Source organism: Ceratotherium simum, chromosome 7 (assembly GCF_057802395.1).
Source record: "Ceratotherium simum simum isolate JZ-2026a chromosome 7, ASM5780239v1, whole genome shotgun sequence".
Lineage (NCBI taxonomy): Eukaryota > Metazoa > Chordata > Mammalia > Perissodactyla > Rhinocerotidae > Ceratotherium > Ceratotherium simum.
In genome coordinates, this window is record NC_141906.1 from 57,005,509 (window position 1) to 57,023,212 (window position 17,704).

The 17,704-nt window shown below is 37.7% G+C and overlaps 1 protein-coding gene across 1 annotated transcript; it reads right to left on the reverse strand.

Annotated features, from left to right (window-relative positions):
- Positions 1–8,076: 8,076 nt before the first annotated feature.
- Positions 8,077–9,005, reverse strand: LOC147916679 (caspase recruitment domain-containing protein 18-like). The gene is made up of 2 exons (XM_087434083.1): positions 8,999–9,005; positions 8,077–8,357 (listed from the first exon to the last, which is right to left on the reverse strand). Exons 1-2 carry the CDS (start codon positions 9,003–9,005, stop codon positions 8,077–8,079), a joined length of 288 nt encoding a protein of 95 aa, XP_087290209.1.
- Between the last annotated feature and the right edge of the window lie 8,699 nt (positions 9,006–17,704).

Here is a 17,704-nt window from a genome sequence, read left to right on the forward strand (position 1 = left end):
CATCTTCTACTCTAGTCATTTATGTAAGTTGTCAGCAATAGCTACTGATACCATAAAGCCTTTCTGAGATATCCAGAAAACCAGTTAAAAAGTCATAATACCCAAGGGAAGCACAAAACCAAGAACAACTGCATTGAAACCAGTAAGGAAAGCTGTTGCATTTCATCTGTGATAGCTTTTACTCAAAGCTGGCATAGCTCAGCATGATAGGAAGAAAACACCTAACTTGCAGCTTCTCTCTCAGGAGGGAAAGAAAAGAGTGGAACATATATCTAACATTATGGCTTTTTGGGAGTTGCCCAAGATACTGGTTTCTGTCTCACCTGAATCAGAGCACTGATAGGGAACCAGAAAACTTTGGATGCTTGAGGGCCACTGAGAATAAAGGAAAACTCAAGTTGTTTGTTGCAACACCAGAGAACCGGCAGTACTGCAGACAGACACCAGAAGGAGGAAAAGATTATGAACTCTTTAAAAAGAAACTGGCAAACCCCTCTCATCGGGAAATTACATATACAAGCCCAGAGAAAACACACCCTCAGAAAAGGTTAAAAAGGCCTCTAGAATCTCTAGTGGGGCTGATTGGTGAAAGCCTTCCCCTCTGCAAACCCACTCCATAAAAACTGGGAGAGGTAGTTGTTTTCAAAAATACCTGAATCCCAGGAAAAAATAATGAGGCATACAAAGAAACAAGTAAACATGGCCCAATCAAAGGAATGAATAAATTTTCAGAAACTGATCTTGAAGAAATGGAAATCTATGAATTACCTGACAAAGAACTAAAAATAACTGTCTTCAAAAAGCTCAATGAGCTAAAAGAGAATACAGATAGAAAACTAAAAGGAATCAGGAAAATGATGCATGAACATAATGCAAATATAAATAGATAGAATTATAAAGAAGAACCAAACAGGAATTCTGGAGCTGAAGAATATAATAACTGAATTGAAAAAATCACTGAGGGGTTCAACAATTGTGTTGATGAAACAAAAGACAGAATCAGCTAACTCAAAGATAGGTTTTTTGAAATTATTGAGTCACAGGAGCAAGTAGAAAAAAGAATGAAGAAAACTGAAGAAAAATTAAGAAAACCTAAGGAACTTATGGGAAAACATCAAGTTGAACAATATATACACTATGGAAGTCCAAGAAGGAGAAGAGAGAGAGAAAAAGGGGCAGAAAATTTATTTGAGGAAATAATGGCAGAAAACTTTCTGTATCTAAAGAAGGAAATGGACATCCAAATTCAAAAATCTCAATGGACTCTAACTAGGATGAGTCCAGTGAGACCCATACCAAGACACATTAAAATCAAATGATCAAAATTCAGACAGAGAGAATCTTGAAAGCAGCAAGATAAAATTGACTCCTCATGTACAAGGATGGTCCCATAAGATTATCAGCGGGTTTCTCATGAGAAACCTTACAGGCAAGAAGGTAATGGACTGATATATTTAAAGTGCAGAAAGGGAAAACAATTGCCAAACAAAAATGTTATATCTTGCAAAGCTATTTTTCAAAAATGAAGGTAAAATAAAGACTTTCTCAGATAAACCAAAGGTGAAGGTGTTCATTACCACTAGAACTACCTTACAAGAAATGCTAAAAGGTGTCCTTTAAGTTGAAATGAAAATATGTTAGACAGAAACATAAAAGCATACAAAAATATAAAGCTCTCTGATAAAGGTCAATGTACAGACAAATATAAATAATGTAATTCTGTAATACCAGCACATAAATCACTTTTAATTTTTGGTGAAAAATAAAAGCATAAAAAATAACTATAATTATAAAACTATGGTAATAAGTACACAATATAAAATATGTAATTTGTGACACTGATTACATAAAATGAGGGGGTGTAAATGAATAGTTTTTGTCTATGATTGAAGTTAAATTATCAGTTTAAAATAGATGGCTTTAACTACAAGGTGTTTCGTATAATCCATATGATAACCACAAAGAAAGTACCTGTAGAAGATACACACAAAAGAAAAAAAAAATGAAAAAGGAATCAAAGCATGTCACTACAAAAAAATCAATGAAATACAAAGGAAGACAGCAAGAGAGAAAAAGGAGAAAAAAACACTGTTAAGACATGCAGGAAACAATTAACAAAATGACAATAATAAAACCTTACCCATCAGTAATTACTTTAAATGTAGAATGGATTAAACTCCTTAATCAAAAGATGTAGAGTGATTAAATAAACAACAACAACAACAGCACAAAAAATATCCAACTATATGCTGTCAACTAGAGACTCACTTTAGATGTAAGGACACACATAGGATGAAAGGGAAAGGATGGTAAAAGATATTCCATGCAAATATTAACAGAAAGAGAACAAGGATGGCTATAGTTATACCAGACAAAATAGACTTTAAGTTAAAAACTATCACAAGAGACAAGTAATGACACTATATATTGACAAAAGTTAATTCAACAAAAATATATAACAATTATAAATATATATGAAGCTAACATCAGAGCACCCAAATATATGAATCAAACATTGACATAATTGAAAGGAAAAATAGACAGTACCACAGTAATAGTAGGAGATTTCAATACCCCACTTTCAATAATGTATAGAACCAGAGAGACGATCAGTAAGGAAACAGAGGTTTGAACAATGCTATAGACCAATTAAACCTAATAGACAAGCAGAATACTCCACCACCAACAGCAGGATGCACAGTCTTCTCAATCTCATGCAGAAAATTCTCCAGAATAGGTAACATATTACGTCCCAAAGCAAGTCTTAACCTATTTAAGAAGATTGAAGTCATGTCCGGTATCTTTTCTTACCATGTGGAATGAAAATAGAAATCAATAGCAAAAGGAAAACTGAAAAATTAAAAAAAAATGTGGAAATTAAACAACATACTCTTGAAAAACCAATATATCAAAGAAGAAATCACAAGGGAAATTAGCAAATATCTTGAGATGAAGGGTAATGAAAAATAACATGCTAAAACTTATTGGATGCAGCAAAAGCAGTACTAAGAGGGAAATTTATAGCAGTAAACAGCTAGATGGGGCTATAGTTGCAAACAAGATAGACATGTTCACTGTCTTCAATAGAATTTAGAGTCTAGTGAGGAAGAACAGTGGCTTTAGAAAACAAAACTGCAATAAATTTTATGGAGGAAATGCAAGATACTGCAGGAACATGACCTTTAAAATAGAGTGATGGTAGGGAGGATAGAAAAATTGGGATATATTTGATTAAAGAATGAAAAAATTGCCACTGCTTGAATGCTAGAGGTGAAGGAGAAAGAAAAATCCAGGGTGAATTTAAAGTTTCTATTTGAAATACTGTGTGGATCATGGTATGATTTGTTGGTGGGGTAAATTGGAAGAGGAATAGCTTTTCAGGAAGATGATGAGTTTAGCTTTGAGCATATTTAGTTCAAGGTGATTGAAGATGTCTGATAGGCAGCTAAAGAGAGATGTTGGGAACTCTGAAGCATGGCCTGGATTTGAGAATTTGACCTAGGAAAAGGTAGTACGTAGAAGAAAACTTCAGCCATGGGAATGGATGAGACAGTTCAGAGAGAGCATCCCTGAGTAAGGCTTAGAATCAATCTCTGAGAAATCTCCATTGTCTTCTCGCCATGGATTAACTTCATGGATCAGTGGTTAATACCAAGGGAGATGGGCTCCAAAGGATGTACTTGCTTTGGAACCACCATTCACTACTGCCAAGGGAGGAGCCAGTGCTGGTGAGCCTTGTATACTATGATCATTTCCAGAATGGGGTTCTGAGGAAAGATGAAAGCTATCAAAATGGTCACATCAATTCTAAACAGTATTTTCGCAAATACATTGGGTATTCCTCACTGACAATTCCTTGACAGACTAATTATCCATTTCAAGGTATGAGTATCTGGAAATAATGGAATTAGCTGATGTCTTAAAATAAAACTGATTTCTTGAAATGAGCATGTCTTGGTGGCTCAGAAATTGACCTCCAGTGCATGACAATTATCTCCAACATGAAGCTGTCTAGCTCATTGCTGACTAGGTTATGGGGAAAAAAATTAATAAAAGAAATCTCCACTGGAAACCCAGCCTTGCAAAGATTTATTGCAGAAGCAAGTACTTAACTGATCCTTTTGCTTTCACCCCATCGTAGGGTACAAGCATAAGGTGAGTGGGTGAAGTTATTCAGAGGAACATATTTAGGGATTAGGTAGGTCAGGGATCGTAGAAATGATACAACTCATAAAACATTTTACTCTGCTTTTGAGAAGAGATGGCTAATAGAAATATCTCCTTCATTCCAGAACCATAAGTATTTGTGCAAATCAGTAAAATTACCCACAAAGATCTAAAAAATTATTCAAACATTTTCAGTAATTATTTATAAAAGTGTCTGTGATCTGCCAGGTACTGTGCTTGTCACTAAGGTTAAAATAGTGAATAAAAATTGACATAGTGTCCAATATTCTCATGGAGATATATATCTAGTTTAGGAGAGAAATATACAAATAACCACATTAAAACATTTTTCAAAAAGCTCCTCCAACCTAAAAAGGTGTCATGATCATGAGAGAAATGGTACTCTTTTGGTTGTATATTGCTGGGTTTGAGAGCACAGGCATTAGATTCTCAGCTTTCTCACTTATTAGCCTTGTGGGGTTGGGCAAGTTATCTCTGAAAAGTGGAATAATAATTGTAGAAACTTCATAAGGCTTATGTGAAGATTAAATGCAAAGGATACTAAATGCTGGCACACAAAGACTCCAAAATGCTAGTTGTTAGAGGAGAATAGGAGGAATATAAGCCAGTTGGAGTCAGTGAATGCTTTCATGGACAAATGACATCTGACAAATATAAAAGGTAAGATAAGGAGTGGATCCAGGAGAATAGCATTTGGATAAGATGAAACAGTGCGTGACAGGGAGAAGCGTAGAAATGGAAATGACGGGAAAGTGCAGATGGAGGACCTAGCACAAGGGTTAATGTGCCCCATGAGAAGACTGGATAGGTAACCAGACCATGAAGAGAAACCCACATTGGCTGTGTTAAAGGCCAACAGGTAGAAGCCATTGTTATGGTTTTTTTGTTTGTTTATTTTTTTGCCAAGGAAGATTCACCCTGAGCTAACATCTGTTGCCTATCTTCCTCCTTTTTGGCTTAAGGAAGATTAGCCCTCAGCTAGCATCTGTGCCAGTCTTCCTCTATTTTGTATGTGGGTCGCTGCCCCACATGGCTGACATGTGGTGTAGGTCCACACCTGAGATCCAAACCCACAAACTCGGGCTGCCAAAATGGAGCACGCCAAACTTAATCACTACGTCATAGGGCTGGCCCACTAGTGATATGTTTTAAGTAGGAGTCTGACATATGTTTTCCAAAGAATGTCCTGACTATCAGTGGTGGTTCCCGAATATTTACGTAAGAGGTGCTTATGCATGGCCCGCTGGTTGAGAGAGGTGGGAACCAGGAGAGCTTAAGGAATTGTTTTCAACTGTGTTTTCTTAGATTCTACAGTTTGATTTACATTTGTGTTAATTTGGGGTAGATTGAGAGCACACTCTGTTGAACAACTTCCGGACTACAGTGATCAAGTCAGGTTAGATAGTAAAGGGACAGCCAGGAATGAGCTGCTCCTTTAAGTCCTTCCTTTCAGGGACCTTCACAAGTGTCACTACTGATTGGCTGCTGCTCTCCAGCAGGAATTGCCAAGGCCTAGAACCCTTAGTTGGCTTTAAAGGTTTCACTGAAGGTGAGAATACTCTTGAGCCACTGGAATCCTCACTTAAATTACATGACTGGACAGACTTTTACCATCTCGATTTGTTGTTTATCGGTTTCACACTATATATGGAGTTAAGAATATTATTTGAGGTATCTACAATGTAGATTATAATTCTTATTCCCTGGACTTTCTATCCTTTACTCAGTATCCTGATTCTGTGTCTCTATGAACAAAAATAACAATAAAATGATTATACTTGCATGCAAAATGTATTGCTTGTTCACTCAGTGGCAAGCCCTGGGCTTAGCCCTTTATGAGCTCGTTTAGTTTTCTCAGGGTCTCTGTGTGGATGGTGCTGTTAATTCCATTTACGAATAAGGACACTGAGCCTCAGAAAGGTTAAGGAACTTTCCAAATGATCCTAGAGCTTATAATGGACCTGTATTGACCTCATACCTGTACTCTTGATCACTGAGTGCAATGCCAAATCATCCTCAAAGTGTGATTTTTTTCAACAAAGTGTGTTTCTCCAAAGAAACTATCTGATTACATATGAAAATGGAGGCCTGACCCCAATCTCTGGTATCTCACAGACAAATACAAACTTTCTGTCAGTGGCATATTCCTCCTTGGTGGAGGAAAGCATTGAAAACCTTCACCTACTGTATTTGGTGTCAACCCACAATGATTTTCTTTGCCAATGATTTATGACAGACAAATTCAAATCAGAACATAACCACATTAAATTTTATTTTAGCTTTACAAAAAGCTCATCAAAAGTGCACAAATCTGAAAAATCCAGTAAATAGTTTGGTCTTAGTTCCTGTAACCCAATCCGTTGCTACAATCTATGTCAGAAATTTTAGGAATTGGCATGATACAACAAATTAGAAACCCTCCCGAAGCTTCTAGAAGACAATACTTCATTATTTATTACTATGTACACAAGGAAAATACAGCCGAGGCAAAATTGATGGCTATTTTGCTGCTCTGAAGGGTACAGAGCCATAATCTGCCATCATGCTATAGTACTGACTCCACAAATCTTCATTCTTCAGGCAGCAAGCCACATCTTGTTCCACCCTGCCCATTTGGTCTTGAAAGGCTATATTTACTATCAGCACTTTCATGAACATTTTTTGAAGGAGCTTGTTTTCTGGCAATGAAGTATCTGCCCATAGGTTTTCTCTAGTCCTCTCCCAGCAAGGAAGGAAGAATTATTACATTGGGTAACTGTCGTAGACCTGGTTCTGAAAAACTAGCAAAATGAGATGAATGCATTACCTAGAGGTAATGCTATCGAAGACTCTGACTGAGGGTTTTATTTGTTTCCCATCACAGCAGAACCCAGGTGCTAAAAGCATCAAAGTGGTCTGTATATATGTCTACAGGATTGCAAGGGAACTAAATAAAAAGCAAAGAGAAGGGGAAGGGACTTTCCCAATTAAATTACAATCATCCATGGCCTTCATTGTTATTGATGGATTATCCTTGGTTAGGATGGGGAGGGAGAGAATAAGAAACAAGCATTGTAACTGAAAGAGAGATTTATAAAAATAGTTGACCACTGGAGACATTAGTCAGCTTTGACAGAAGCACATTCTTTTCTCCCACAATAACATCTTCTTCCTCTGAAATGGCTTTGGGAAGTGCTGGTAGTCCACTGGAAATCCTATCTTCACTCTGTGGAGGGAGCAAAGGGTTATAAGAATGGCCCAGCTCAGACACCTGGACCTGGAACTGGGTTCTTAGGAGGCCTGGTGGTAGAGGGGGTAGCCCTCAGAGAACAACCCACAGACTGGCATCATGCAAGTGGACAATATTACACAAAATAAAAAGCGAAGGAGTTGACTAGAAAGCAGAATCCATGTGTAAATTAATGCAAATTTAATTATTTAATTCACATTTAATTTTATACTCAATTTGTTTCCTGACGATTCCACCATCACTATATTTTCTGAAAAGCACATTAATAGAAAGATGGAGTAAGGGCAGGGCGGTAGGTGGAAAAAGAGCTTATGTCTTTTTTTTTAATAAGTACGTGGGTTCCTAGGGCTCCTGGAGGAGCGACATTGTACACTGCATTAAAGGATTCAGGATAAAGACATCTTGACTGTTTGAATGAACTACAATAAATGAGCTACTACCCACACAGGACTGGAAATGAACTATAATCAGCAGAGGGCACTGAGAGCAAAGACACAAGGGACACAGAGGCATAGAGACAAGAGACCACACTAGGGCCATACATATAGGAATGGGGTCTACGGCTGAGATGATAGGAAGCTTATTCTAAACTGACAAGACAAATAAAGATAACAGATATTGGTCACAAGACACAGAGACTACTTGGTCTTTAGGTTGAATCATTGGACCTTACTTGAGTGCAGCCTCATCCTCCATGCCAGTTCAGGGTCTTCTTCATGGAGATACATAATAAATTTCTGACAGGCACGGGATCCTTTCCCAATAACAAGATCAATCAAGACTCGAGCCTGATCCATAACTGTGTCCTTTTCATATCTCACTTTGTTCATCTCCTCCTGCCGAATCACTCCGTCCTCTAATAGGTCATCCAACAAGGCATTTATTGTACCCGTGCCCACCGAATGGATAAACAGCCTCCTCTTCTTACTCAAGACATTGTCTATCGGAAGAATGAAGATTCCTCAGGTAATAAACACAGCCCAGTTTCCCTCTCAATTCACCAACAAGGAAGCAATCATTTTAGTCTTTCTCAACCAAACTTTCCTCTCCACGGGGTTTAGTAGTCTTGAGGAACGATCTAATACTTTTGAATCTTGAGGCATCTACTCTACATAGTTCTTTCTGGTCCTAGCTTTAATCACATATGGTCACTGAATGACCTGGGAGACTTGACTTCATGATTTTTCTGTTAGGTTCCTGAAAATCAGAGGTCATTCTGCTCTGATACACTCCAATTTCTTGAACTCTGAAAAAGTTTGACAGGTTCTTTCCTTTGGGAAAAACAGCTGCTGATACTCATCCTGTGCCCATTCTCATCCTTGGGTGCTTCATAGCTTCAAATTCAGATAAGACTAGCAAACTAATAGTGGGATCCCAATAGAGTCTCAGATTCTTCCTGACTTTTACCTTTTATTTCAAAAATGCTGTGAAAGTCTGCCTGAGCTCCTTCCTTTCCTCCTCCCATTTCCCCCTCCATCTCAGAGTTGTTCACATAAACCTTCAGCAAGCCTAATGAAGAAGGCAGCCCTTTCCTAATCTATTTCTTCCCCACGACCTCTCTTCTTACTCTAGAAGACTCACCAGCCATGGCTCCTCACACTTGCCTTGGATGTGCAGTTGAAACAGAGAGCAAGGTGGCCCTATTTATTTAGGCAGGACGTGTGCAGAGATTGAGAAATAATGATTACATCTACATATGTGTGTTTATTATTTCCCAGGATGTTTTTAATTATTGTCATTTTGCAAGATGTTATTGGGTCACTGAACCTTAGATTGTAGTAGAAACTGTGCCCATAAGACATTTGCTTCACTATTCCTTGGCAAATGAGATGTGAAAATATAAAAGAAATGAGAAAGTGCATACAGAGTTAAATATATGCCATAAAGAATCCTTAATTCATTGAAGTTTTAGTAGACAATCAAACTAGAGTATAGGGAAGTTTTACCACCTAAATCAAGTACTAAGACATCTTTTTTTTTCTCCAAATTGTGGTAAGATAAACATAACAAAATTTACTATCTTAACCATTTTTAAGTGTCCAGTTCAGTGGCATTAAGTATGTTGACATTATTGTGCCAACATTCACCACTATGCATGTCCAGAACTCTTTTCATCTTGAAAAACTGAAACCACACCCGTTAAGCAATAACTCCCTATTTCCCCCTTCTATCAGCCCCTGGCATCCACCATTCTACTTTCTGTCTCTATGAATTTGGTTACCTTAGCTGGCTCATATAAGTGGAATTATACAGTATTTGTTCTTTGTCACTGACTTATTTCACTCAGTACAATGTCCTCAAGTTTCATCAGTGTCATAGCATGTGTCAGAATTCTCTTCCTTTTTAAGGCTGAATAATATTGCACTTTACATATATATACATATATATGTGTGTGTATATGTATGTGTATATATATACACATTTTACTTAACCATTCATCGATCAACCATCAACGGGCACTTGGGTTGCTTCTACCTTGTGGCTATTGTGAATAATGCTGCTGTGAACATGGGTGTACAAATATCTCTTCAAGACTCTGCTTTCATTTCTTGTGGATATATATACCCAGAAGTGGAATTGCCAAGTCATAGGGTAATTCTATTTTTCATATTTTGAGGAACTCTTTTGCTGTTTTCATAGCGGCTACCCCACTTTACATTCCCAAGAACAGTGCACAATGGTTACAATTGCTCCACATTCTTGCCATTATCTGTGATTTTCTCAGTTTTTGTTTGTTTTGAAGTACCCATCCTAATGTGCATGAGGTGAACTGAAACTTCTTGACTCCCTTCCACCGTGCTTTACTCAATCTCTGGGCTGCCTTTAGCCACAGGAATGGTTTGTGGTCCTCTGAAGCAGTTTTGCTTTTAAGAATGACAATGTTTTCCTATCTAAGGCTGTTCCTCTTCAGATGGCTCTATTTTAAGGGATTCTGTATGGCAGAGACTGAGAATGCATATTCTGAAGCCAGAATGGTTGAAATCACATTTTAACTGCTGATCTCAGGCAAGAAACTTAACTATACCTTGGTTTCTTCATCTGCCACATAGATTTCATGACTATTTCTAAGTTATAGTGTTATTGTATTCAATGAGTATTTAAAAAGTCATTAAAATAGTACCTGGCATAAAGGAAGCACTCAATAAATATTATCGTGTATGTCCATATAAAAACTCCTATTTGTCTCATCAATTCAGTCAACATAAATATTTGACATAAATATTTACTGAGGACCAATTATATGTGCCAGACTCTATTATGGATGCTGGGGATATAGTAATGACCAAAACAGACAAAAATCCCTGCCCTAGTAGAATTTACATTATAACGGAAGAGACTCAAATACTAAAAATGCATACAAAATCCTTTGTGTTAAAAGTAATACATGCAAGGAGAAGAAAATAAAGATGAGGGCCAAAAAACTTTGGGGACATTAAACTACAGATTGAGGGGCCAGAGAAGGCTGCAATGAGAAATTCACTGTTCTTTATAGCACATGTTCAATTCAGTATCCCAGATGTAAACTCCATGTGTCTGACTGCTCCATCATCATATTTGTTGAAAACTGGAGTAAAATCTAGACATAAAATACAGATATTAGTCATTAACACTTAGCAAATGTTTTAGCAATTAAAAGAAAAAAATTCTCAGAAGATTTGAAGAATCACGGTTTTCCCTAATAGCTTATATGTGTGACATAATTTGATATATACTTAGAATCTGGACCAGTCACCACAGTGCAAGTGCTCATGAGCCAAGGAATATACAACTGAGTGAGGCAGGTTGGAGTGGGGAGGTGTGTGCCCACCTGGGGAGGCTAGTCTTCTCTGCAGGGCCAGGGATCCTGAGACCCAACCAATTTTGCCCAATAGAGTGAAGATCCAGTATACTCGATCTTACATTTGTATGTACTATATCTCTCATTTTAAAAAAATATTTTCGGTTGGTTTACTATTGTTTTAAAACCCTGTGCAGATTAAAAAAGTTTGCCTGTGGTTCACACTTGACCTGCAGCCCACCTATTTGTCTTCTGTGCTTTTGGTAAAGCTTTTTATTTTGTTGGGAATAGGATCCTCCGTCCTGGCAATGTGTAGTAGAAAAATTTGTACACTTTAAAGTGTGGTTTTCTTAAAGTATTCTTTACTTTCCCTTCCCACTTTTTGCTCTGTGTCTTCACACCATAGAGAACATTTGTGGCAAGGCAGAAATTAGAAATGGCCAGAAAGACAATGGGATCTGGAGAAAGAAAAAGAAAAGGCACAAAAAGAACACAAACATCACTACGGAAAACACAGAGAGGATATTGTCCTCATAACAATAGAGTTTCCTTCTCATGGACTGGGAGAAGAGGCACAGGTGTTTGAGTTTCCCAACATGCCCAGGCACAGGTGTGTTCCCAGGACAACACAGCACTCTGTGGCAGCACCCTGAAGTGGTGTTCTGACCACAGCCAATGGACAAATCATACTTCTAGAAAGCCAGACTGTAGGCACCAGGGTTCCCAAATTCAGCCTTGATTCTCAGTTTTCTGGAAGCCCAGTAGAGAGCTACTAGATATAACAGTCGATTGTTGGCTTTAAACATGAAAATGTCAGTGATTATAATGTTTGAATGGAAAGGATAAGATTTTCCTTTCTCCTCTTTCTGGAGACTACTCAAGCATATGTAAATCCAGTAAAACTCCAAGAAGAGGACAAGGCTCCTATAATGGCTAAAATTGGAATTATCCACACTCTGTTTGGATAGAGACTTGGATTCAGAATATAATTTGGATTCAGATATAATGATCACAAAATACATGAATGATGGACTAAATGTTAAGTAGTGTTTTAAATGACAAGTAATGACTTGAAAATTTAGATCCAGGCCCATGTTAGATTTCTGGAATGTGATTTACTGCTGACAATTCAGATTTGTGATAATGGTAATAGTGTGAGTGTAGAAAGTAGATGTGACATAGGAGCCAAGAAGTCCGTACACTCAAGCTCTACCTGTGCCATTTATAACGCTTTGAGAGACGCAATTTTTCATCTATCATTAATTTGTCTATTCTTTTGTATAGACATTCTAGAATAGATCTGGTGAATACATGTTAGTGGAAACATTAATAAAATATAGGATTTTTTTCCTTTTCCAGAAACCCTCCCCTCTTCCCAGATTTGGAGTAAACTCATCCTTGATTTAAGTGCACTTTATAGTTGTATGATGTTGAATGGGTTAGTCTGTCTAAGCCTCAGTTTCCTTATCTGTACAATTATCTCATCTGTATCATTTCTATTATCTAGATTTGTTTTGGCAATTTAGTATACTATGTATAAAATTATTGCCTGGTCATAAATGAAAGTGATTGCTATCGTATTAATAATAGTCTCGAAGGACGGTATCCTGGTACCTTGCATTTCTTTGTAAAGTACTTATCAGTTCTTCATATCTCATTTAATTCTCTTTTCAAAATACCTTTGTATGTTAAGACAAAATATATCTCTGTTTTATGAAGAAGAAGAATAAGTACAGTGGTTCAGAGACTTGCCTAGCACAAGGGGACCCCTCACTCAATACTGAGCTCTGTGTGATGTGCTGCTTGCTCCCCTGTGGTAGGAAATATGGAGAACATCAGCAGGTAAGGTAGGACTCAGCACCCACCCCTAAGGAGTTTAAAATAGTTTGGGGGTGCTAAGGTATAAGCATAGGAAAAGATTGTGTGACAATACAGGAGAACATAGACGAGTAGTGCTGTAAGATCTCAGAAAAGGGAGAATTAAATATGGTCTGGAGCAGACAGGAAGATTTCACACAGGTAGTAAGATATGTTTATAGAACTTGTAGGGTGAAGGTACGTAGATAAGCACTGGGAGGAGAGAAAAGACTAATGATTTACTGTTAGCTTGTTCAGGTCTATGTACTGTAACAGGTTGTTTAACCTGCCCTACAACACGGCAAAAAGAGCACTTACACCTAGCTTTGCCAGGGAGGAAATGGAGACTTTCGGAAAATAAGCCTCTTGCCCAAGATCACAGGGTCAGTGAATTTGACTTCAAGGAAGTTTTGATATATACTTTCTGTTGAAAATCTACTTCTGTAATTGGGAATGAAAAGATTCTCTAGGACTTCATGCTCCACAAAACCCAGATGGTAATACTTCACAATCTGTGAGGAACTACTGGTAACATAAAGGGCAGGAGCTGGATCTGAATGGTTGGGTCATTGGATCCAGAAGATGGGGAGAGAGATCCTGGGATTTGGAGTTACTGGGAAGGAAGGGTGCAAGTGGGGAGTCAGGGAGTTTGTCTAGACCGGAAGACAGCCAGGAGGTATAGGAGCCTTTCAGAGGCTAATTCCTATGGTGAGATTGCTGTGGGATTTTGAATGTGAAGCTTCAGCAAGTGACTTTCTCTAAGCCAAAGCCCTTGAGAGGTAGTGAAGCTCAATGGTCATTGACTCCGATGTGTTACTTAGCTATTGGCAGAAATATAAACAAACATACTCTGGAGGAAAGTTTCCTTAGGCCCACTGAAATATCAAGAAATATAATTACAGATAAACATTAAAAATACACTAGAAAGAAATCCCTATTAGTGGAAACCTGCAGAAACAAGAAACCAGAAATTTAGAGACAGAAGGCTTCACAGATGTTGGACTATTCAGATAAAAAATACAGATGATTTATATAGGAAAAGCTCAAATAAATCCATGAAGAGAGAGATGAATAAACCTTATGAAGCAATCGCTTTTGAAAAGATAGATTTTTAAAAAATGGAACTTCTGGAATTACAAACTACAATTGTTAAAATAAAAAACTCAAAGGACAGGTTAAATGCATACACAGTTGATGAGAGAACTGGTGTTCTGAAAGATAAATATGAATAAGTATCCAGAATGCAGCAAAGAGATGAGGAAATGGAAAACATCAGAGAGAGTAAGAAACAGGTAGGTTGGAATAAGAAAGTTTAGGATATTAGCAATATTAGTTTCCTATTGCTACCATAACAAATTACCACAAACTTAGTGGCTTAAAACAATACAAATTTATTATCTCACTGTTCTGTAGGTTAGGATTCCTACATGGGTCTTACTGGACTAAAACCAAGATGTCAACAGGGCTGCATTCCTTACTGGAGGATCTGGGAAATAATCTACTTCCAAGTTCATTCATGTTGTTGGCTGAATCTGATTCCTTGTGGTTATGGGACTGAGGTTATATTTCCTTCCTAGCTGTCAGCTGGGAGCTGCTCCTAACTCCTCATGGCCTCTTTCTGGTACTTGAACTTGGCCCTATGTTTAGAACTAGCAAATGGTTGTCAAGACCTTCTGACACTTGGCATCTCTCTGACTTCCTCTTCTGCTGCATCTCTTACGATTCGAGCTGGAGAAAGTTCTCTGCTTTTAAGGACGCATGTGATTACATTAGGCCCACTCAGAAAATCTTATAGTCAATTAATCAGACTCCTTTATTACATCCATTGAGACTCTTTAACTATATAACGTTACATATTCACATTGTGACACAAAGGGGTGAAAACTATAGGGGCCAAAATTCAGCATATCTCATCTGTGATGGACACAATAGAAAGAATGAGGAAAAGACAATATTTAAAGAAAAGTTTCAGAATCATGTCAGAATTCAGAACATCAGAGTTCTAAATTATGTAGATCCACAGTCAAAGGAAGCACACTTTATCGATCATGACAAATACTACAAACAAGTCCACTGCCTTGCGACAACCATATGAGATATACATTATTGTTCCCATTTTGAAGATGAAAAAAAAAGAAAACAGAAGAACTTTTTGTCAAAGGTCACCCAGGCCAGTCTAATTTCAGTCATGAACAGGGTGATGTAGAGAGATCCCTTTGTGCTTCTCTTCTTATGAAATTAATTGTGAATGAAGAAAATTATAAAATTCCAGAGCTGGGTCTTATGGTGTCACAGAGCATGCAGAATATAACCCCATGATGTTTTCTTAGTACTTTGGTTATAGTTCATTTGTAGATACAGAAACCGCTTTAGCTAGTTTAATTAGAAAATGATTAACCCCTTATCTGATGTATGGTTTGCAAATATCTTCTCCCAATTGTTAGGTTGTCTTTTCGTTTTGTTGATGGTTTCCTTTGCTGTGCAGAAGCTTTTTAGTTTAACGGGCAAAAGACCTGAACAGACATTTCTCCAAAGAAGATGTACAGATGGCCAACAGACACATGAAAAGATGTTCAAAATCATTAACTATCAGGGAAATGCAAATCAAAACTACAATGAGATATCACCTCACGCCCGTCAGAATGGTTATAATTAACAAGACAGGAAACAACATGTGTTGGAGAGGATGTGGAGAGAAGGGAACTCTCACATACTGCCGGTGGGAGTGCAAACTGGTTCAGCCACTATGGAAAACAGTATGGAGATTCCTCAAAAAACTAATGATAGAACTACCATATGATCCAGCTATTCCACTGCTGGGTATTTATCCAAAGAACTTGAAAACACCAATGCGTAAAGATACATGCACCCCTGTGTTCATTGCAGCGTTATTCACAATAGCCAAGACTTGGAAGCAACCTAAGTTCCCATCAAGGGACGAATGGATAAAGAAAATGTGGTATATATACACAATGGAATACTACTCAGCCATAAGAAACGATGAAATCCAGCCATTTGTGACAACATGGATGGACATTGAGGCTATTATGCAAAGTGAAATAAGTCAGGGGGAGAAGGTCAAATACTGTGTGATTTCCCTCATTAAGTAGTAGATAATAACAACAACAAACAAACACATAGAGACAGAGATTGGATTGGTGGTTAGCAGAGGAGAAGGGCGGAGGGAGGAGGGAGAAAGGAATAATTCGGCACAAGTGTGTGGTGATGGGTTGTAGTTAGTATTTGGGTGGTGAACATGATGTAATCTATGCAGAAATAGAAGTATAATGATGTACACCTGAAACTTACACAATGTTATAAACCAATGTTACTGCAACAAACAAAATAAAAGAAAAAAAAAAAGAAAATGATTTATTATTATATAGCTGGCAGCTGCTACTATGGCCCATTTCCTGGTATTTATGCTCTTGTGTAATACCTTCTCCTCGACTGTGGGCTGAACCTAGTATTTTGATTCTAATAAATAGAATATGGCAAACGTGATGAGATTTTTTTTTTCCAAAATTAGATAACAGAAAGACTAATTTCCATCTTGCTCACTTCTCTTCTTTCTCACTTGCTCACTCTGATAGAAGCTAGCTGCCAAATTGTGAGCTGCCCTGTGGAGAAACTCACATATGAAGGAGATGAACAAAGCTTCTGGTCAACAACCAGTGATGCACTGAATCCTGCCAACAATCAGGATTCAGCTCACCATGTGTGTGAGTCTGGAAGCAGATCTGACCCTCTTACTGTGCCTTCAGATGAGACCACAGACCTGGGTGACATCTTAATTGTCACATATTGCCTGGATTTCTATCACACATAAATGGTGGGACAATAATTCCTTATTGTTTTAAGCTGCTGAATGTTGGGGCAATTTGTTACACAGTAATGGATAACTAATACATGATGTAGTGGGTGGCAGACAAAAATTACTGCTAGAGCTTAAGAGCAGGATCTAGACTGAGCTTTTAGGGACAGTTGCTACTCTCAGAACTACATAACCTCTGAAATGATTAGGAAAGCTACTACCAGAGACTGCTGAATCAGGAAATTAGTGAATACGTGAGTTCTTCATCCATATATATTGTTCTTTCACAAAGAAGATTCTATTTATCGCTTACTTCTCACAGGAAATGATCAAACATGAATAAAATCATCCTCATATCCTTTCTTATTAATTTTGTCATTCCTCCTTTCTTCACCACCCTTATATCCTTACTCTTGTCTTGTTCTACCTCTCTTTGCTCTCACTCTGTCTTACAAATACATACACACACAAACACCATCACCAACACTGTTGATTCTTTTTTTCTACAAACATCTAAAGATGTTTTCTCCAATTCTAAGCAGAACACTGTTTTGGATAATAGGTTTTAAGAATGGGAACAACAATAACAACAACAAATATACATATATATGTATCTCCCCCCAAGGCACAGGGCCAGGGCATTACAAAACACTATATGAAGATAAACTTCATATTATACTTTCTACACTAAGACAAAACAAGACTTTTCCTTCCATTATCTGGCCTGGATAATGATAATCTTCAGTTTATCGTTAAAAGCTGGAGCTATTCTAGGTGTTCAATGCTGGGAATGTGGTGTGGCTACGAGACGGGGAATGCCCAGTAGATGATTCATGCA